This window comes from Oenanthe melanoleuca, chromosome 20, assembly GCF_029582105.1.
Source record: "Oenanthe melanoleuca isolate GR-GAL-2019-014 chromosome 20, OMel1.0, whole genome shotgun sequence".
NCBI classification, from domain to species: Eukaryota; Metazoa; Chordata; class Aves; order Passeriformes; family Muscicapidae; genus Oenanthe; species Oenanthe melanoleuca.
The window spans coordinates 6,774,293-6,795,905 of NC_079353.1; the positions used below are offsets into that span (position 1 = coordinate 6,774,293).

Below are 21,613 nucleotides of genomic sequence, written 5' to 3' on the forward strand. Positions count from 1 at the left end.
GGAATAAGTAATTTACTGTTCCCAGAAGCTGGTGTTAGGCACAGCACCTCCTCACTGCCTGTAACAGCAACAGGCAAAGGAATGTATGGGCAGCTCAGTATTTCAGAGAATCATTAAATATCCTGAGTTGGGCACAGACAACAAAAATCATCAAGTTCAAGTCCATGCTGAGCTTTTGTTGGGTTTTGTGACCAAGGGCTTTCAGATGGGCTCTTCTGCCTGTGGAACAAGAGGACCTGGGCAATACTGAGGTGTATTCTGCCCCGTTGAAAGATTTTGTTCCTCCAATACAAACAAGGCTTATTTCTAACTGAGATATTGGCAATGAAACCCCCAGTACTGACCACCAGCAGGGCTTTGCTCTGCAGGGGACAGCACTGGGGGCAAAGGCAGCTGTGGCCTTCTGGGAAAGGGCAGCTGAACCAAAACCAACCAATTCCACGTGGCAAAGATTAAACTCTCCCAGGGCTGTACCCACATCCTCAGCATGGTGGAAATTTTGACAGCTCATTTCCATGCCATGAGAGGTAGGATCATGGGATAGCCCACACCACAAGCTGTGAAAGACTAGTAAGTACCCTGTGAGTACATGTGGTGTGTCAAAGGGCAGGGGATCTCTGCAGACAAAAGGTGCTGAATCACAGGCGAGGTTGTTCCTCCATGACCTGGCAGCACACAATACATGAAACTGGGTGAAAGGAGAACTTGGGGTTGATATTCTCAGAGCTGATTTTTCCTTTCAGGTTCAGAGTCATGGAGAGGGAAATGTACACTCCTATTCTTATCTCCCAAGTTTCCCAGCTAAAGAGCTCTTATCTTAGCTTCTGGGAAGATCAAAAGAAGTCCAATAAATCACCTGCCAAGATGCAGTGTCACAGAAGGAAGCAGAGAGAGACGAATAGAAACCAGCAGCAGGGAATCTGTGTGATCTGACCAAGGCTGGGCAAGCACATTGGATCAAGTCCCTGAAGCCAATCTTGACTGTTTATCTAGTGCCTTACACTTTCCACTCCAAACCACCCTGAAATCCACATGCCTGAGGCTCAGCAGCACTGACCACCTAACACACATCCTCGCTGAGCTCGTGTCCTCACAGTGATAGCTGGGAAGTTGTCATTCCTTGTGTTTCCATAAGAAAATGATCAAGTCTCCCAGCTCCACTCCCATGTTGCAGCTAAGTCACCACACTGCTGGAGCTCCCTCCCCATGTTGAGACCAAGCACAGGATCCTGATGCACTGGATGGCCCAGGGTGATGCTTGTGTGAGCAGTGACGAAGAACACCACAACAGAGACCTCAATTCTCCCCACACCCACATGGCACTGTGAGGTCTGGGATCCCCAGTACTGCTTAGTTACTTAGACACATCAGCTTTTCTGCCCTTTTTCCCTAAACATTGTATAGTTATGATTGTTTTTCTAGGGTAAACAAAGAGTTGCTGAGGGAAGACTCCTGTTGACTCAGACAACACCACATCAAGGTCTCATGGTTCTAAACAGGGGGAGTGTTGTGTATGGATATTGTAGTTGTGGCCATGGCTTTGTTACTGAGAAAACTCTTTTAAGTTAAAGGGCACCGGAGGGTTTACTAATGTATTCTAATTTTATTCAGCTAAGAGGAGGCACTGCCCAGACCTGATCATTACAGCCCAAGTACAATGGTGAGCAAAGTGAGGGGAGTCAAACAATGTCTGACCAAACAGAATCACAGAATATCCTGAGTTGGAAGGGACCCACAAAGATCATCGAGTCCATCTCCCAGCCCCACATAGGACACACCAAAATCCCACATGAGCCTGACAGAATTGTCCAAATGGTCTTTGAGCTCTGGTTCAGGCCTAGGCCAGTGACCACTGCCCTGGGGAGCCTGTTCTAATGCCCAGCCACCCTCTGGGAGAAAGATCTTTTCCTAACATCCAACCTAAATGTCCCTTCACACAGCTCCAGCTGTTCTCTCAGGTCCTGTCACTGGTCACCAGAGAGCAAAGGCCAGTGCTGCCCCTGTAAGTGACCCTTTAAACCTCTCAGGGCAAGACCAAGCTATCCTGTGAAGGACAAGTGGTGTCCCAACACTTGCTTGGAAGCAAACTCTAGGAAGAAGTGAAAACTATAGCATTGTGCTCTGTAACTACCACAAGAAACCAAATCCAAGATTTTGTTAAAAAAGAGAATTTCATGTTAGTATTTCTTTAGCTGCCTTTTAAATGGTTGACTCAGCACTACAGTATTGTTTGAACAAGTCTGTTGAGCACTAAATATTCTTGAATAGTTGAATTTACTTCAGGAGATGGTGATAAAAGGTACTGTCATCTGTTTTCAGATTACTCAGCAGCAGGCAGCAATGATTGACTTTTTTGGAAGGAAATACATCCCAACACCTTTGGAATGTGGAACCTGGAAAGATCATCCAATTTCACTGAATCACAGAACAGTTTGAGCTGGAAGATCATCAAGTTCCAACTCTGCCATTTTGCAAGGGGGACAGAAAGGCCCTTTGGGGGCCAACACAGGACAGTGAGGTGAAGGCAGGGAGTGACCCCCTCCCCAGCCCCTCCTGCACCTCCAGGCCAGACACAGCTCTAAGCTGGTGACCCTCCAGCAATGCTTATAGGGTCATCAGGCCACCATCATGTATTTGAGCTTCTTTAATAAGACTAATAGGATTATATTGACAAGCCAAACTGTTTCCTTTTATTGATGTTTTTCATGGAAATTTTTAAAGTTTCATTGGAAGGATTTATCAGTCATATTCTGTTTTTAGTCAGTGGGAGGCAAAAATTCTCTTGCCATCAAGAAATATATAGTGTGTGCTCAGGAGGCATTTTCACCCAGCTCTGGATGCAGATCCATGGTATGAGCCCCACTCAGCCCAAGAGCACCCGATCCATCTCCTCACCTGGCCAAAGTGACACCAACTCATCATGGGGCTCCCTGGTCCTCACTCCTCAGTTCCCCCGTGTCCCCCTGGCCCTATCTGGGACAGGTCACCTGCTGTGCCTTCTTCTGCTTGCTTTTGGAGACTTCCCACTCCTAGGAAAAAGCTCCTTGAACACAGAAAGGAACAAAAATTATAAACTGAGGAGGGGTAGAAATGAGGGCAGGGAATCAGGTGAGACCTCCCAACATCTGCATTCTCTGCCCCACAGGCTGGACTGCCCTGCACATCTCAGCCTCTCTGCTCCTGCTCTAGGACAGGATTGACTTCCTCAGGCTCACTCATCTCTGCTTATCCAACAGGGCTGGCACTGTTCCCCTCCAGCCCTGGCACCAGGAAATTTGGTCCCACTGTTGAGTGACTGCTGTGAGGGATGAATCCCAGCAGGGACAGCCTGGACGTATTACACAGGATTACAGCCAGAAGGGAAAATTCTACTATCAGGAGAAAAATAGAAGTGTGCTTCAAAATAAGATAAAATTGCCACCTCTGGAATAGTGATGTGTGAATGCAAACAAGTTTGGTGTGTGTTAGCACTCCCTGCGTCCTCTCCCACAGAGTATGGAGGACTCAGCCCACTGTCAGCTGCTGAGCAACAGGGGAGGGTGGCCAAATCTGCAGGCAGGAGAGTGAATTTACCTGTCTTGTGTATGACAAGGTGGCAGCCTCAGGGCCAAGAGGGCTGCAGGCTGTTTCGACAAGATGAATTATGTGTTTTAACTGGTTTCATCCCCTCTGCATCTCTCTGCACATCTCAAAAATTCCCCCTCTTGGTTTCCTCTATCAGTCTTAGCTCTCCTTGGAGGTCAAGGCATGAGCCAGCTATGTGTGACCTCACTGGAAAAACTCCCTCTGACTCCTTCCACTCACATTAGTTATTCACTGAGCCAATTCCAAGTTTTGCAGCTGGGCCAGCACTCACAGTGCTCTCCTTGGATGAAAAGGGACATGTCCCAACTGCTCCTGCAATGAGCAGGTTGGAAGCACGTCAGCTCCTGCTGCTAGTGCTCCGGGGGTTTGAGGCATCACCACCAGCCTGAGTCATTGCCACACCTGGTTGTGGTAACAGGTGGCCAAGGAGCCCATGGCACCAACCTAACCCACCTCAGCACTTGAAACCAACCAGTGGTTTTGTGGGATTTTGTCTGGATTTAAGCATTTAATAGCAGGGAGAAACCTGACATGACCAGTGTGGGCTTGGCCTTTTACGTAGTGCTTGTAGCATTTGGAAATTATCTTCTGTGTACTAAATATCTGAGTCATCCTGGGATAGCACTGCATCTACTTTTAGATGTTACCATGTGCTCTCTCCTCTGCCACAGCTTATGAGGAAAGTCTTTTAAATAACCAGGAAAAAGCTGAGGCTGCCAACTCTTCCTCTTCTTTCTCTCTGGGCTTTGGAAACTTCAGGGGAAACCAACAGGGGTTTTTATCCTCTTAATGTCAATTAGCTGAAAAGGTGAAGCACCTCCTGATGGAGCCACAGGTGATTTGAGAGTGCTTGTTGTGGTTTGTGTGCCAGGCAGTGGAAGCAGAGGTGGGGAATGCTGGGGCTGGCACCATGCAGTGCTCATCCCAGCTTTTCCAGCAAAGCCCATTTCCTGGAAGCCCAGCAGGACTCACATACCAGGGTGTTTGGCCACCCTTATAAAGGTTAATATTTACCAGAAAGGTCCTCCTCAGTCACTCTGCCTATGAGCCTACATAAGAAAATTCCCTGCACAGCAATTCCAGCTAGCTTGGCAATGAGGATTCTAGGGTTGGGGGGACACCTGAGGAGAAGCTCCAAATCCCCAGAACAGAACATGATAACAACACGTGGGTGCTCAGGAGATTCCCTGGCAGAGCCAGTCAGGCTGGTGGCACTAAGCTGGAGCTGCTGGTGGCACCCTGCCAACCCCTCGCTGCTGCAGTGGCAGGGGAAGCCTGGCAGTGAGTGCAGAGCTCTGACACAGGCTGGCCCATCTCGTTACTTAATCCCCCTCTCCAGCTTCATCGAGCTGAGCTCTGTGGTCCCCACTGCAACCTGCCAAGGCACAAGGGTTCCAGACATGGTGTCCCAAGGAGGATGGACATGGTGGACCCTCATTCAGTGCTGGCAGGGCCACATGGGTCAGCAAGGCATTCCTGACAGGATGGGGAGGAGCTGGTGGCTCTCCTCACCCTGCTACATCTGCACATAGGTAGTGACCCTCAGAGTCACAGCAGTGGGACATAAACACTGGCAAACCTCTGTGTGAGAGCAAGCCTGTCAAAGCATCTGCTGCAACCACTCTGAAGGGACAAAGGATCTGTGCTGACTGGTGTCCAGGTGGAATGGAGCACTCAGGTTATTAAATAAAAAAACCCCAAATAATAAAAAGGACCCCAAACTTCCCTCCTCTGCATCAGCATTCAGCAGAAAATCTGTTCCCTGGGCTCTCCTACAGATCAGGGCAGCCCAGGGGGAGGCTGGGTGCTAGGAGAAGCAGGATCACTGCCCAGCCTGTGTTTATCAGCTGCTGGGCTCTGGCATTGCTCAGCAGGCACAGCACTGAGCACAGCTGGACCACAACTGCTCTCCTTCCACTTCTGCCAGCACCTGGTTGGACCTGGATCTTCACTGATCCCTTGCCCATGAGATATCACCAGAACACCCAGGAGCCCAGGGAACAGTGCTGACTCCTTGGGTCTCACTGCACAACTGCTGGAGGCCTCCAGCAGACACCCCAGGTGTTTTCTCCCTGGTGAGAAGGGCAGGAAGCTCCAGGGACAACATGAAGTGTCCCAAGGACCCTGAGCTCAGCCACCAGGCCCCACAGGGACTTCCACCTCAGCACTGATGTCCTTTATCACCAACAAGAAATACACAGAAAAAGCACCTTTTTCTCTGGAAAAGTCACTCAACTAAACTACTAAACCAACATCCAACTTCTTGCCAATAATATTCCTGTTTTCCCTCCCTCTCAACTCCTGTGGCAAATATATATTTGAAGAAGCCAGGATGGTGTGGGAGGCAGTTCCTGCACTAACAGCTCTCCATTCCTGTTCCCCTTCAGACCAAGGACTCCAAAAACTTTGTGCTGAGTCAGGATAACTGCAATGCAGCAGGATGGGAATCCCTCAAGGAGCTGCAGCCAACACCGGAGACTCCAGCTGCTCCAGCCTTCAACACATCAGCACTTGGTGTCCTGCCTTGCACTCTGCCTTGGAGCAAAGTGCTGCAGCTGTGCTTCAGTTCTCACAGTGCTCTGATGGAAACCCTCATCTCCTGCCCCAGCTGCTCTTGGACCGTGCCAGCGGCACTTGGCTCCTGCCAAGGGACTCGGAGTAAGGGATGCTCAGGGGCTGAGCTGCATCCCACAGGGATAAAGCAGCTTGGGAAGGCAGAGATCATGGTAAAAACGGAGCATTGGGAAAGGGAGTTCTGGTCCCCTGTGAAGCTCCTTGGCAGGATTTCAAGGACAGGCTTGACAAAGCTTCGAGGAGATTGCCAGGACTGAGGGGATTCCCAGGATCACCCCAGGCTCAATGCAGAGGGGTGAGTGCTCCCCTTAGCTGTTTTTCAGCCATTTGCTTCTCTTCTTTCCTGGCTGAACTGACCCAGGATAATGCCAGGGTCACTGAGCTGCTTCATCCTCAGAGCCCAAAACTGGGGTAAGGTGTTGCAAGTCTGGGATCCCAGTTCAAGCCTGGGATCATCAGTTCAAGCCTGTGGTGCCAGGCAGGTGTGAGCAGGCATCCAGGGACTCCTGAGCTCTGGAGCAGTGAAGAGGCAAGCACTACCCCTTGGGATCATCCTCTGTCATCCAGACTGTCATGGATTGCCACTGCAGCAGGAAGAGCCTGGTATGTGTCTGTGGGCAGTGAGGGGAGGGTAAAATTCCTTTCTCTCCCTACAGGTTCCTTGCACGGGAAAAGTGCTGGAGCACTTTCACACATCACTCGCTTCAGAGAGCTTTGAACAGCTCTGAGCTGGGGGAAAACATGGTCTTCTGAACAATAAACATTTCCTGGCATCTGTTCCACTATAAAAGAGCTATAAAAAGTCAAACTCATTCACAGCATAAAATGTTGCTCTGCATTATCATTGCTACAGGGTGGAAAATGCCTGCAGGGGTCATTCTTGTTGACTTCCCTAAGCAACATCTGTTTAAAAAAACCTCCTGCAGTCAGCACAGCTGCCCCAAGCCAGCTCTTGGCTGACTGAGCACACAGTCAGGGAACAGAGCTGGGGCTCAAAGGAACATGTTGGGCTGACCCAGGAGATATGAGTGTGTTTGGCCATAAATCCCGGTGCAAACTCTCTGCATCCCGCTGGCACAGAGCCTGGCCATGGCTCACAGGGGCAGGGGATGGCTGGGGTGCGTGATCACAGAATCCCTGAATGGTTTAGGTTGGAAGGAATCTTCCAGATTATCTTGTTTCAATGCCCTGCCATGGGCAGGGATGCCAACATGTGGAAAAGCACATGGGAAAAACAGACAAGGGTAAGCAGGGTCAGATACGAGTCTGGGACTCCCAACACCACCTCCAAGTGAGACTAGGAAAGGACTCTGGTGACAGAGAGTTGTATGATAAAATAACTTCTTTGGTTTCTTTCTTTAGAAAACGTCTTTCACACATGGTATAAAAATAGGCAGTTAAGAAATAAATTTCAAGCCAGCTGTACCAGTGAGTTTGGGGCATCATCCTCCTTCCTGTGCCTCAGCAGCAAACTCCTCAAACAGAAGCATGACAAAGAAATACAAGCAAATCCTCTGTGGGAAATACTGTTAAATGACTAAAACTCCCAACAAACCCAAATTCACACAGTCTAAAACAAAGCCAAACTGTTGTCTATAAAGGGGACCGTGTTCTTCCCCAGAAATAATGACCCTGGATGCAGGTTTTTCTTCTGATAAAATATTGACCCTTGCTAAGGGCTGGAAAATCAGTGGCCAACACCTGGTGAGCTCCCAGGAGCTGCCACAGCCACTAGCAAGGGAATACTGCTGCTCACACATCCCATCCCATCCCATCCCATCCCATCCCATCCCATCCCATCCCATCCCATCCCATCCCAACCCATCAGCAGTAACACAGCAGCCATGTCACGGTGCCACTCCATCGTTCATCTCTCATGCTGCTTTTCAAGTTATGTTTGGAAAGATGAATAAATTAATGGAGCCTCAGAAGATAAAAACCAAAACAAAGAGCACCCAAAAAGTCCAGGTCGTGCTCTCAGGGCAGCCGGAAGCGCTTGCGGACCTTCTCCTCGATGGAGTGGAGCTTGACCATGCGCAGAGCATCCAGCAGCTCCTTGGTGACCTCAGAGTCCTCCTCCTTCTTGTGAGTGAGGAAAGCCCGGAATTTCTCCTGGATGGCTGCCCTGGTCCATGGTGCCTGCTTCTTCGGCGAGTGCTCCAGGATCTGCTGCAGCCGCTTCAGCTTCTTGACGGGAATGTTCTGATACACCACAAAGTCTATCATGGCTTGTTCGCAGTCTTCATCTTCTTCAGCTGGTGGGGGAAAACAGCCCGGAGGTTAAAGGGGTGTGGGAGAGCAGGGCTCAGCCTTGCCAAGGCTCCCTGTGGGACATCTGCCCAGGGAGGTGGTGAATGCCCCAGGCCTGGAAGTGTTCAAGGCCAGGTTGGATGGGCCCTGGAACAACCTGATCTAGTGGAAGGCTGAACTTCCCATCAGTGACACACACTCTACACGGGGCAGTTGGAAAACAAGGTGTAAAATTCAGAGGAAAGCCAATGTTCAGTGTTCAATGCTACTCCCCATCAGGGAATACCGGAAAAACCCAGACAAATCTGAAGTAATTGCAGTAAGTATTTACACATTCTTTTTCCTGAAAGTTTCTGTTTTCCCATGCAGATCTGTAAATCTTGTAACAGGATCAGCCCTAAGCACAGTCCCAAGGGCACTGGGATGGAACAGATCTGGTCCCAGCTGGTGGAAGCTGCTGGAGTGCATCCAGCATAAGGAATGAAAACAGAAAGAATTTTCAAGAGGCCAAGGCCAAAGGATTACTCAATCAGGAAGAGATTAGCCCAGTTTCATGTTATTGCAAACTGGGAAGGGCTTCACTGGTTATAGTGGGGTGGGTTGAGCTCCACTGCTCAGGCTCTGCCTCTCCAGCAGGCTCAGGTTGACCATGAGCAGGTCCCTGTGTGCCTCCTAAGAGGAATCATAATAAACTGGAGCTCAAAAAGCCCTTTAGCTCCCTTTGCTCGGGACTCCTCTCTCTATAAATATCTGCAAAGGGCTGGTCTGGCTGCGGGGGCCGGTGTCTGACGCACGTGCTGCTGACACTGCTCTGACCTGGCCTTCCCCCACCCCGGGACTGCATTCCACTGGTGACAGAGCTTTCCAGTCTGGGTGTCAGGATCACACTTCTGGCAGGGAACTCATGGTATGAGTCAGGCTTTGTAAGGAGAAATTTGTGCTGGTGGTGTCAGGAGAGGATGGAAAGGCGAGAGCTGGTGGGGGAGAGCCTCCACATTCACTCATCACAGAGGAAAATCTTTTAGAGTCATATGGGATCAATATCCACCCCACACTCAGCTCCAATGAACCTTGGGCTCTGCTCCATTTAACCTGCATGTGACCAGGCTGTGGCTGCCATAAAAGCTCCTGGAAAACAGGTGAAGCCAGGAAAAGGGAGTGCAGGAGCCAAGCTGGGTGCCTCATCTGCCTAAAATATCCCATCCCAGCACTCCAGTTGTTCCTGGTAAGATCCAGCAGGAATTCACTGTCAGCTCTTTGTTCTCACTGTGCAGTGGCTGCTGCTTAAGCCCAGCACCCTGTCCCTGCTCTATGGGACTAACACTGGTAAAAGAATGTGAGACAGACTATTTTATCAATAATAATTATTAATTATGGATCAGTCCATGCTTTTACAAGCCATTACAAGCCACATTTTGCATCTAAGTAGGAAAAAGTCGCAAGGAAGTTTGCCCTCAGCCTGGCAGCATCAGTCCTGGCACGCTGTGCCTGTGGCTCACCTGATCCCTGTGTGCTGTTGCCTCTCCCCAGCCTGCAGGATGTGCAGAGGGTGTCGTGGTACTTGTTGCCCGGCACGTTGGTCACCTTCCCCTGCTGCTCACAGTCCTGGTGTGGCTGGCATGGGTTGGTGCTGTAGTTGGAGGAGAAGAAGCCGTGGGGGCAGTCATGGCACTGGGTGTCCTCAAAGGGGGTACCTGTGCATGGGGAGACAGGACCATCAGGTGACAAGTCTGCACAGGAGCAGAGGCAGCAGCTGGAATGATGCCAGACACCATTTAAGCATGAGGGTGGTGTTTTGGAAATGATCACTGCTAGTACCTCCCCTGGGAATTGTATGTCCTCACATAGGGCAAACAGCAGTGCTTCCCCCAGCCTTCTCCCAAGCCTATGCTGATAAATAGTCAGACCCCACAGACATGAGAGGACAACAAGAGGATATCTCATCTACTTTCAAAAGGCCACCTCCCAGACAGGAGCCAGCAGCCAGGCAGGTGGCTGAGCTGCCACACCAGCCCTTCAGTTCTCAGAGCCAGAGGCTCCCGACCAAGCGAAAGTAAAAGTCTCTGTGGAGGTGAAAGCTCAGCTGTCCTTGGCTGCGCCGTCACTGCTCCCCCTGGCTCTGGGCCAGCACTTCTATTGTGTCACAGGGATGATGCCACACAGGCAGGATTGCACCAGGCAACATTCCTGTTCCTTGGGAGCAGAGGGAGGGGCTCTGGGGGCAGGAGATTTCCCACCCCTTTCAACTCCTCTTCACAAATCAAATCCCAAGCGTTCCTAGGTTGTTGCCTTTAGGCTTTCCCAGAAGTCTGATCTTTCAGGTCCCTCCCATCCCTGACCATTCTGCGATTCTAAGGCCCAGCCATAACCCCCAATGTCTGAGCCACTATTTGCAAATGGGAAATCCAAAGAAGTTGGTTTGCCCAGGGGGATTGCACACTCATCCAACCCAAACAACAGCAAATTCTGCCTATGGCCCCCAGTCCACACCTTCCCCGTCCTGACACCAGCACTGGCAGGTCCAGGGCTCTGCCCACCACACTGGACACTCAGTCCTTGCTGTGGTGTTCAGGTGGTTGGGCTGGGGTGCAATCCTCCCCACAAAAAAAGCCTTTCCAAAAAATAAATAATAATAACAAAAAAACATCTTCTCCTCAAATACCCAGCTTGCTTGTATGACTCCTCAGTCCTAGAGCCAACTCTCCACACAAATTTCGTATTTAATTTCAAAGTGCTTCCCTGTAATGCTTGGAGATCTTCCCCCTTTGCTGCATTTTGTTACTGGATTTTGCCATGTCCTATAGAAAATTAAACCTCAAATCTCAATCATAAACATCAGCTGAAGACAACAGGTATTTTCCCTCTGGCTGGTGAGCCTGGAGCTCTTCCATGCCACACATGAAAGGACTTCAAAAGACTCCATGCTTCAAAAGCCTTCATATTTCAAAATTCTCCCCACTTCAAAGTGGGGAGCAGGATGTTGCTGGGTTTGCTGGTGCTGCCCACACTGGTTTGCTGTCCCCTGCTGTGGTTTCCAGGCAGAGCCTGGTCCTCACATTCAGAGCAACTAAAGGACCAGAGAACTCTGTACTGAGGAAACAACAGAAAAATAAATCCCCTAAAATATCTTGGGACTTAGATCACACAAGGAGGTAGAGTCTCAGACTCAGGAGTCAAAACAAAGCTGGTTTTGTGGTTTTGGAACCTGGCTGTGTGTCCGTTGTGTGTTTTCAACACAGCTTCTCCAAATTGCTCAGTGAAAAACCACAAGACCTGGCCCCAGAGCTATACATATTCACCACCTCTGTGACCTCATCAGTGACCGTTTTTAGCTCAGATATTCAGCATTCCCAGCTCCCGGGCTGCTTTATGTAAGGAGAAGGGAGCTGATGAAGGATCAGGAGCAGCTTGGACTTTCCCACCTGCCTGTGGAACAGGGCCAGTGGCTGCTCCAGGGATGGCCAAGTCACAGCCTGGCTCTGCCTGTTGTGGCAGGTGAGGCAGGTAACTGGGATTGACACAACCCATCAAAGTGTGCTCCTGGGGATTTCAAAAGCTTTCAAAGTGATAGCTGGGGGAAAACCCAACCAAATTCCTCCTTGGAAAAGAAGCAGGAGCATGCTGGCAAGGATGGTAGTGTGCCAGTACCAGAGCTAAAAGGAAGTCGGTCAGGCTATGGGCAAGCATTGACTGCTGTATTTGGCTGCTGTATTTGTCCTTGATTTCTATCTCCAGCGGAGATTTTGGGGCGTGGCAAGAGCCTTGTGAGGGTGCCCAGTTCCCACCTGGTACTTACCCGGCTTCACAACCCCAGAGCCCGGGGGACACTCGGAGTGCCTGATGCAGAACTCCATGTTGGAGTAGTAGCCCTGCTGGCACTGGCAGGCGCGGTTGTGTGTGGCATTGCACTGCTGCACCTCCACCTGCTTCTCCCCGCAGATGACGTTGCAGTAGCGGCACTTCTCCAGGTAGTTCCAGTACTGAGTGTAGTGCAAATCCGGGCAGGGCTTGCACTCCGTGCGTTTGTCCCTGGAGCAGTGCTGTGACACGAAGGTCCCGGGAGGGCACTGCTGGCACGTGATCCTCTCGTTCGTCACAGCATCCTTCCACTGGTACGTGGGGTGGGCAGCGCAGGCCAGCTCAGCCAGCAAAAGGAGGAGAGGGGGAAACATCCACTACGGCAAAGACAGCGCAAAGAGTCCTGAGCTCATCCTCAGGCAGAGGCGGGAGCAGCAAACGCGGCTGCTGCTGTTACAGAACTTGTTATTGTTGTAGATACAAGAAATTGTTCTCCCTCCCTTATGCTGTTCCCAGCCCAAGGACCAGCTGCTGCTCTCCTTTGCCATCCAAGGTGACAGAGCATCCTTCCCAAACCCATTTGTGATGCCTTCAGAACCCAGTTTCCCTCATTCAGAACTTGAAGCAGCTCCAGCACATTCCCCTCTTTCACCCCGGTCAGTTCACCACCATTTGCAGTAAGAGACACCTTCGCAAACCAAGAAGCAGGAGAGAAGTTTTCCAAACAGAGATAAAACAGATAAAAGCACGCTCCCTAGGATCTTTAACACTTTTTGGAAACCCAGATGCTCAGGAAATGACTGGATCCCAGAGCTTATTTATCCTCCCTTTCCTTTTCAAAGCCCACGTGCCCAGCCTGACAAGCAGAAGATCATTACCTTGGATAGATGCCTCACACTCGGCACGTGGCAGGATGGCATCGCACCGAGAGCTTCCGAGCGCCGGGACCAGGAACCTGGGGAGAGACAGAGGGTTCTTCAGAGGCTGCTGCTGCCTGGGCCAGAGCTCCTCTCTGCGGCAGCAGGTTCGACCCAACCGGCCAGCGTTAAAACAGAGGGAGATGGGGAAAGGCTGGTAGGTAAAGGCTGATAGGGAAGGGCTGCTGGGAAAGATTTGGTTTCCTCGCCTGCTTTCCTGAGTCAGCCCTTCCTCCGAGGGAGATGCCGGCTCTCCCCAGCGCAGGGACGCAGCGGAGCCTTATAGCGGCTGCGGGTGGGAGGCTCTGAGCGCTCCCGAGCACGCGGCGCCAGACACGTGGAATCCCCGGGGGCGGGAAGCCACCCCCAGCCCACCGCAGCCCAGAGGGAGCAGGAACTGGTGGGGAAGCAGCCAAGGTCTCCCTTTCCTCCCCTTCCCTCCCATCCCCATCCATCCCATCCCATCCTGCGGGACTGGCTCCGCTCACCGCGCCTCCGCCTCGCACCTCCGCACGGCGCCGCTCACCGCGGCCGGCAGCACCTTTATAGAGCGGCCCGTGGGGAAGACCCCCCTTGGGCAAGGGGAGGTGACATCGCTGCTCCATCCCGGCCCCTCGACCCCATCTCGGCCCCCGAGCCTTTCCCGATCCCGGCGTGGCCACAGCGGCTCCGCCTTCGCGTTCCGCGCCCTCCCTCAGCCGAGCGCCGCTTTCGCTCTCGTTTCTGCGTTTTCGTCTAGAAGTGAAGTTTTCAGAGCGATGAAATTCGTCTACCTGTGTTGAGGAAGGAGGCGAGTGGGGTTCGCACAGTTTTTCAAAGCTCTCTGAGTTTTACAGGGGGTTGGTGAGGAATTTTCTGGCGAGGGGAAAGGCAGGGAAATTCCCCTGAGAACGTTCTGCTCCCCGGCTGTAAACGCCGAAAAACTTCCCAGTAAGAGCAGCTGCTTGTCGCTGTCAGGGCACAGTTTCTGTCAAAGGCAGCCCCGAGGGGCCGATCCTGGCCGTGGTTGCGGGCAGTGCAGCCGGCGCTGTGCGGAGCATCCCTCCAGAGACCCCGACTCACTGCCGCGCCCCCCTCCCGAGGGCACTGACCCTGCCAAAGCAGCCCCGACCGTCAGTGCTTGGGCACTGCATTCCTAAAGCCGGCTCCGAGCTCAAACTCTCTCCTTTCAGGAGCACTGAGGATGACACCAACTCCAACAGTAACATTAAACACAGGTACCTTTTTGTGGCTCAACAACATCCAGCAGCTGAGGAGGTCAGCATTTAAATCCCTTACAGGTGACAGTGCTGTAAGTCTTGGACCCCAAGGATTCAAATGAAAACTGGACTTAACCTTGCAGGTACAGTCTTGGCAGAGTGCACTGCTCCAGTGCCAGCTTCAAGACCCGGGACTCGTGCACCTTGTCCTGCTCTGTCTCACCAGATTCCCTCTAAACAGACATAGGTGAACAGTCAAAACCAGAGCAAATGCTCAAAAAGCAAATGCAAATTTCTGCAAGGATGAAGGAACCACAGTGAGGACCTGAGAGGATGTGGAGGTTTTTCTCCTTGTGAGTCAAGCAGCCAGCTCCTCCTGCAGATCACTACAGAGAATTAACAATTCTGCATCTGCCTTCTGCCTCTCGCCTCCAGCTCTCAGGCACTGGGGCTTTGAATGGAGAATCTCATGGACTTTATTCTGAACTCTCAAAGATCAGATCTACAAGCTATGCCACTGCTGGGATGGACACAATGCACCAGGAGACACTGAGTCTGAAGCTCCTCGCTGTGCTGCAATACCTCATCAACAATTTTTGTTGTGAATTTGATAACAACAAAAATGTGTCAGATGAATGCTCCTAGAAAGCGAAACACCACATTAATAGGACAGAAAGGGCTTCCCCAGACAACCTGCCCAGACTCCAACAGAGTCTGGTGGAGCAGTGACCTTCGACTAAACTTTTTCTGTCTGTTCTTTCATTAATCCAACAAACCTCCCAGAATGGGTTTATGGGTCACTGCCTGATTACCAGAAATCAACAACACAACTCACTACTGACTCTGAAAGTGGAGTTAGCATAGAAAAAGAGTTCAGCATCATATTAGCATGGCTCTGACTTCACTTCCCCAAACTGGAGTCTCACACTCCAGGGTGTCCAGCAGCACCACCTTCTGAAACTGCTCTTGCAAAATAAGGTTTCTTATTATATTCATAGAAAATTCTGTAGGGCAAAGAAATCCCTCGCTTCCCATCAGTAACCACTTTGCCAGCCAAAGACAGGGCTTATCTCTTTCCAGAGTAAACATTCTGCTTTGCTGTTTTTTGTCTCTTTTGTGAGTCTTTTCAGCTTTTTTTGGGGGGAAAAAAACAGCAGGAAAGGTTTGTTCAATGACACACCACTGAAATTTCAGACAATGTTCCAGGTCTAGTCATAGCACTGCAAGGCAAAGGCAATCAAAAAATCAGTATCTACTTCCTTCATGATCTGTAAGCCATGTGTCATTTGCATGTGAAAATTAGCAAGGAGTGCCCAGGACAGGTTTTTGTCCCCCAAAAGCCTTAAGTAATTTGCATCAGTTCCTCTAAGCACCTAAAGTAATTCAGATTTTTTCACTTTCTGTTCTTTGTAAGTAATTAACTGTCTGTGTCTTTCCTTCTTGTAAATTCAACAAGTTTCCAGACGACAGAACAGTCCTGACTGCTGGGGATCCTCTTCTTCAAGGTCTCATGGAATCACAGAATGGTTTGTGTTGAGAGGGACCCAAAACTCATCCAGTTCTCCCATCTCCAGTACATGTTAGCATCCATGTCCTGCCACAGCCACTGATAGCAGGGATCAGTTCCAGACCCACTGCAGTGCCATTCCCACTTCACCAGAAACCAGCACCAAATCCAAACCCATCCCAAACCAACCTGCTCTGGCAGACCTACTGGGGTGTTTCAGAGCTTGTCTGGGTGGGTTCAGCTAGTGAAGGGCAGGGGCTGTAAACCAATTCAGCAAGATGATCCCTCTGCTGAAGAGTCAGAGGTGAGGAGAAGGAGTTCCCTGGACAAAGGGGTAGAATGTCCTGGATGAAGGGATAAAAGTACCCTCAGCAAGTTTTCCCCTCAGTATAAGAAAGACAAGGAGCTACTGGAGAGGATCCAGAGGAGGCCACAGAGATGATGAAGGGCCTGGAGCATCTCTGCAGGAGCTGAGCCTGGCTGATCTGGAGAAGGCTAAGAGGATCTCCTCAATGCACATAAATATCTCCAGGGGGTGCCAGACTCTTTATGGTGCTCAGAAACAGGACAAGGAGCAACAGCCATGAACTAAAACTCAAGAAGTTTCACCTCAACATGGGGAAGAGCTTTCCATGGAGGGGGGCAGAGCACTGGAACATCTGCCCAGGGAGGTGTGGAGTCTCCTGCTCAGGACACTCCAAACCCACCTGGATACATTCTCATATCTTCTGCTCCAGCTGACCCTTCCTTGGCAGGAGAGGTGGATTGGGTGCTCCCCAGAGCTGCCTCCCACCCCAGCCACTCTGTGAATCTCTTGAATCTTGAGATCTTAGCATTGCTTCTCTGCCCTGTCTCAGAACAGAGCATCCCCTGGTTGGAACAGTCTTCAGAATAAAACAACTCCAGGAAAAAGCACAGCTTTAAAACTACTTTAGCAGAGGGGAAAGAGCAGCATCATGGTATTTGTGACCCCTTTCCAAGCACAAGATTCTTCTCCCCACAATACTTCTCAAGGACTTCCTTCTGTCTTGCTGGATCTGGCAGCACTGCTGCAGCCCACAGCAGGTAATTTCCATCAGCACACCCGAGCAGAGCCGTGGTGTCACTGCCCCGAGGACGCTCAGGGCTGTGCTGTGGTTTCCCTCCAGTGGCACAAGCACTCAGCTGCAGCTTTCCTGGGAGAGACCTTCCCAGCAGACCTGGCACTGAACTACCCACCACTAAACAACATTTCATTGCTCACTGCTACCAGCCTCACTCCAAGTATCTTTCTGTTCATTTTTACAACACACCTATATTTATATAACAATTTTCTGTCATTTCCCCCCACTTATATCTGAAACATCAAGGGCTTTATCTGCATTATTTATTCTTGTTTTGCTGCACTGAATACATACATGGCTAAAAGGGAACATTCATCCACAAACTTTAACATGATAGAATATGTAATAGCCCAGAACTACCTGAATTCCTGCCTAAGCTTTTGTTATTTTAATAGTTAATGAAGTACAAAAGTTCCCATTTCACTGCCAGCAACTCTGAGATTTGAAGCAACACTGGGCTTGAATCCTACAACCAGTGGAAACAGGAAACTTTGTTAAAATGCAGCTCACTTTTCAATTTTATTAAGAATAACATTTTATTAACATAAAATTTTCCAAATTCCATTGATATGAAAATCACCTACAAGGTACAGTCTTTCCACTTGCTCCTACCAGGGCCTTTAGGGACTCAATATCCAATGTTTTTATACCTGGTTATTTTTTTAAATTCCTTTTTTTAAACCTAACCAAACCAAATTTAAACAAAATGGTTTTATTTTACAGTCTAATACACAGCAGCTGCAGAAGATTTAGAATTGATACAATTTTTTAGGTTAACCACTTATACCCACTACTCACAGAGAGTGGGAGTATTAAGGAATTATCTTTTTACCCATCTAACTTGATTAATTTAAAAGTTTTAAATCATTTAGTTCCTTCTTTTTCTTGGAAAGCAAATCAGGTAACGCAGGCACAAGGAAACACCAGCACTGAGTGGTACAGAATAAGAATAAAGACTCCTTAGAAGGATAATCCAAAAAACCCCACCGTGGTGGATAATGGAATCAGGCTTTGGGGTGCACAGCAGATGAGGAGCTTCTGCTCATCTTCCACCAGTGGAATTTGTAAAAAAGATCCTTTCAGTATCTTCTGCTGTTGGCTACAGTGGCTGCTGCCAAACCCCAAACAGTGACTGCAAATCACCTCTTCCAGGAACACAGTGGGGTAGGGATGGGGAGTCTGGCCTCCTCAGCCAGCTCAGTTCCATTGTGGGAGCATTCCTGGGCTTTTTCCACAACCTGGTATTACCTGAAGGGCCAATAAATGACAGCTGCCTCCAGGACAGAAAATTTCAGCAAAAGAGTGGCCACAGGAAAATTCAAAGAATAAAATAAGTAATAAATTTGCTTTCTTAGTTCTAAGAGAGGACAATGTTCTGCTTTTTCCCCTTCACTGAGACCTTTCAGGTTTGATCACCTTTGTTGGAAAACAATCTGTGCTGGTGCTCAGCTCATACTCCAGAGACAAGGATCAAGGATCACAGGGATTTAAAGGAACCTCCATCCTGCTCCTGCCCAGCAAGAGCCAGAGCACAGCCACTGCCTTCTGCTGGCACAAAGGGCTTCCTGCCCTTTCTGTGGGTGGGATCAGGACCAGAAGAAAACTTGGATTAACCTCTTCCTCTTCACATCACTGTGGCACTTGGGGCACTTCGTCAGCACCTGCAGAAATCAACAAACAAAACACAGAGAGAATGTACTTATTGTGGAGGAGGTGTCATAAATGAAGGGAGCTTTCATGTAGGCAAATAGTGACAGGGTAAGGGGCAATGGTTTTAAACTGAAATAGGAAAGCATTAGATTAAATTTTAGGAATGAATTCTTTACTCAGAGAGTGCAGAGAGACTCTGGCACATGTTTCCCAGAGAAGCTGTGGCTGTTCCAGCCCTGGAAGTGTTCAGGGCCAGGTGGGATTGAGCTTGGGGCAGCCTGGTCTAGTGGAAGGTGTCCCTGCCCATGGCAGAAGGTGGGACAAGATAAATTTTAATGTCCCTTCCAACCCAAACCAGTCTGTGAATTTCTGATATTAAATATCTCTACCATATTTTGTCCAACATGAACTACAAGCCACAACAGTCAGCTGTCAGTCCTGAGATTGTATCTGCTGTTTGCAACCTCACTCTTACCATGCAGTCAAGTATTATTTGGTAGTAATAAAAAGAAGATAAGGCTTTGTGGCACCATGCAAAGTGGCACCAGGCTTTACAGTACTTGTCCCATCTGGAAGACTGAAATACAGGAACAAGGAAAGAGCAAGAGCTCTTGTGAAGTACAGCTGCACTTGTGAATAAAATCCTGCCAAGTGTCTGATGAGTTCCCTGAATTCCTGCTTCCTCTTGCACAGATGACAAGGAAACATCTCCTGGGGATAGCCAGACATGGATGACACACACAGTTATTACCAAGAGTTTTGTAGGGGAACCAAATGCATTTATTTCTTCATAGCATCCCACACCTTTCTCATTAGCAGCACGAGACATGAAGGCACGTGAGGCATCATTTCTCCATTCAGGTTTCAGTTTGCTTCTTCACCAATCATCATTTTTAAAGTCATTTGACTTGCAGATGAATCCCCACTGGTCTTCTCATAGCTTGCTAATTACTGGTAAAACTGAATTGGTCTGTTTATTTCAAAAGGGAGATAGTAAATTGTTTGCTAAAATAAAATGGTGTTTGGGAAAAGATTGCCAGCTCAGGAGGCCTAAAAAGATGGTCAGCTACATCAGTGGCACTGCACAGCCCTCCCTGCAGCGTGGAAGTTCATCATTAGAATCACAGAGTGGTTTAGGTTGGAAAGGACAGCAAAGCTCATCTCATTCCAAACCCCTGCAATGAGCAGGGATACTTTTCACTATTCCAAGTTGCTCCAAGCCCCATCCAACCTGGCTTTGGACACTTTCAGGGATCCAGGGGCAGCCACAGCTTCTCTGGGCACCTTGTGCCTCACCATCCTCACAGGGAAGAATTCTTTCCCAATATCCCTTCTAACCTCTGGCAGTGGGGAGCCATTGCAAGAAAAGGTGCAGACTGCAAAGTAGGCTCAGGTAGTAGGATTTTGGTTCTGGAGACATTAACCAAAATATCATAAATGGAAGGGGAGAGGAAAAATCACTTTATCTCCCAACAGCCAGTGCTTTGCTAAAGGCAATTTCAACTGTAACATTTAATTGAGAAATCATTGATTATTTTCCCGTATTACAGATAGTCTAAGTAAGAAAAACTCAGTCTTCCTGGAAGACCTGCATGAATAAACGATACATTTAAACACTGGGAAGCAGCAACAAAACTTCTGGAGAGAAAACCACACCCCAAAGCAGCATATCTCTGTGTGGCTTTCCCTAACACACTGAATCACCAGCTCCAGTGCTAATCCCCCTAATCTTCCCCTTGCTCCAGGGAATTCCAGCTACTCTGCTCCTCCAAAAGCTTCTAAAATCTTCCAAAATTATTCACCATCTCTCCCCACCACTCTTTCGCTAAAGTAACAAATTGGACAAGATCAATTTTGCAAATCTCGTGCTGTGAATGATGCTCTGAGTCACTTCCTCAGTGGGACAATATGCACCAAAGGGCTTTTTGAGCTGAAAAAATAGTGAGTAAGTTATTAGTAAAGAAAAACAGGAGTTTTAAATGCAGCCCCATCAGAGGTGACAAACCCAATCCCATCTGATGAGAGTTCAGAGCTCGGACGTGGTTGCTCATTTCCTGCTGGTAAAGGTGCCCCTATCCCAAACACATGGGTAGAGTCAACTCTCCAACCTCCCAGGGCAAGAGTGGGAATGGGGATGGATGTGGTAGGACATGGCTCCTCTGGGATTGGTTTCAGAGAAACTCAGGATAATCTTCCTGTTTGCAATCCTGTGCTTCCCTCTCAGCTGCATGACCGACACAGCTGTGCCTCATCACTGGAGAAGCATCTCTGCATCAGCCCAAGTCATATCCTAAACTGCAAGGGGATAGGGGAGGTTTGGACAATAGGAAGAATTTCTCCTATGGAAAGGGTAGTAAAGCACTGGAACAGGCTTCCCAGGGAAGTGGTGGAGTCACCATCCCTGGGTGTTCAAAAAGACGTGGCTATGGCACCTGGGGGCACGGAGAACACGGTGGTGATGCTGGGCTGATGGCTGGACTTGATGGTCTTTAAGGTCCCTTCCAATATTAATAATTCTATTATATCTATGACTCTGTATTTGACTTTTCATTAATCAAACAAGCCCTGAATCACATCATGAGCCGCTCAACACTCCCATATGCCGAGAACATTAATCACTACACAGTGATTATGTTTGTCATAAGTAAGATTATTCAGGTAAGCAGCAAATATGGAAATCATTCCTAGCAAATGACCCATGACTCATTTCCTCAAACATGGTTTTGCACGGGATGCTGAAATAGAAGAGAAAGAACACTTCCAGTTGGAAGGGACCTACAGTGATCCTACAGTCCACGTGCCTGACCTCTTCAGGGCTGAACAGAAGTTATGGCATTGTAATATTAAAGAGCATTAGGGCTTCTCTAGGAAGCCTCTTTCAGTGTTTGTCCACTCTCTTGGTATAGAAATGTCTCCTAATATCCAGTCTGAACCTCACTGATAGAAGCTCTGGACAGCTCCCACGAATTCTGTCATCAAATTCCAGGGAGAAGAGCTCAGCACCTCCCTGTGTCCCCTCCTCTGGAAGCT

The 21,613-nt window shown here is 49.2% G+C and overlaps 2 protein-coding genes across 9 annotated transcripts in view; both read right to left on the reverse strand.

Annotated features, from left to right (window-relative positions):
* Positions 1 to 7,483: 7,483 nt before the first annotated feature.
* Positions 7,484 to 13,981, reverse strand: TNFRSF6B (TNF receptor superfamily member 6b). Of its 4 annotated transcripts, none has more exons than XM_056507153.1 (5): positions 13,898 to 13,981; positions 13,086 to 13,162; positions 12,206 to 12,584; positions 9,909 to 10,103; positions 7,484 to 8,414 (listed from the first exon to the last, which is right to left on the reverse strand). In XM_056507153.1, exons 2-5 carry the CDS (start codon positions 13,125 to 13,127, stop codon positions 8,137 to 8,139), a joined length of 894 nt encoding a protein of 297 aa, XP_056363128.1. In that variant the 5' UTR covers positions 13,128 to 13,162; positions 13,898 to 13,981; the 3' UTR covers positions 7,484 to 8,136. The 4 variants fall into 4 exon arrangements, with proteins under 4 accessions (XP_056363128.1, XP_056363125.1, XP_056363127.1 ...); XM_056507150.1 differs by lacking the exon at positions 13,898 to 13,981 and adding an exon at positions 13,631 to 13,635; XM_056507152.1 differs by lacking the exon at positions 13,898 to 13,981 and adding an exon at positions 13,613 to 13,635.
* A 3,219-nt stretch (positions 13,982 to 17,200) lies between these two features.
* Positions 17,201 to 21,613, reverse strand: part of RTEL1 (regulator of telomere elongation helicase 1) — a 45,943-nt gene continuing 41,530 nt past the window's right edge. For all 5 annotated transcript variants that reach the window (XM_056507146.1, XM_056507148.1, XM_056507147.1 and 2 more), the window contains one exon: positions 17,201 to 18,594. In XM_056507146.1, the coding sequence (XP_056363121.1) occupies positions 18,520 to 18,594 (75 nt within the window). In that variant the 3' untranslated portion in view covers positions 17,201 to 18,519. The remainder of the gene's footprint in view (positions 18,595 to 21,613) is intronic.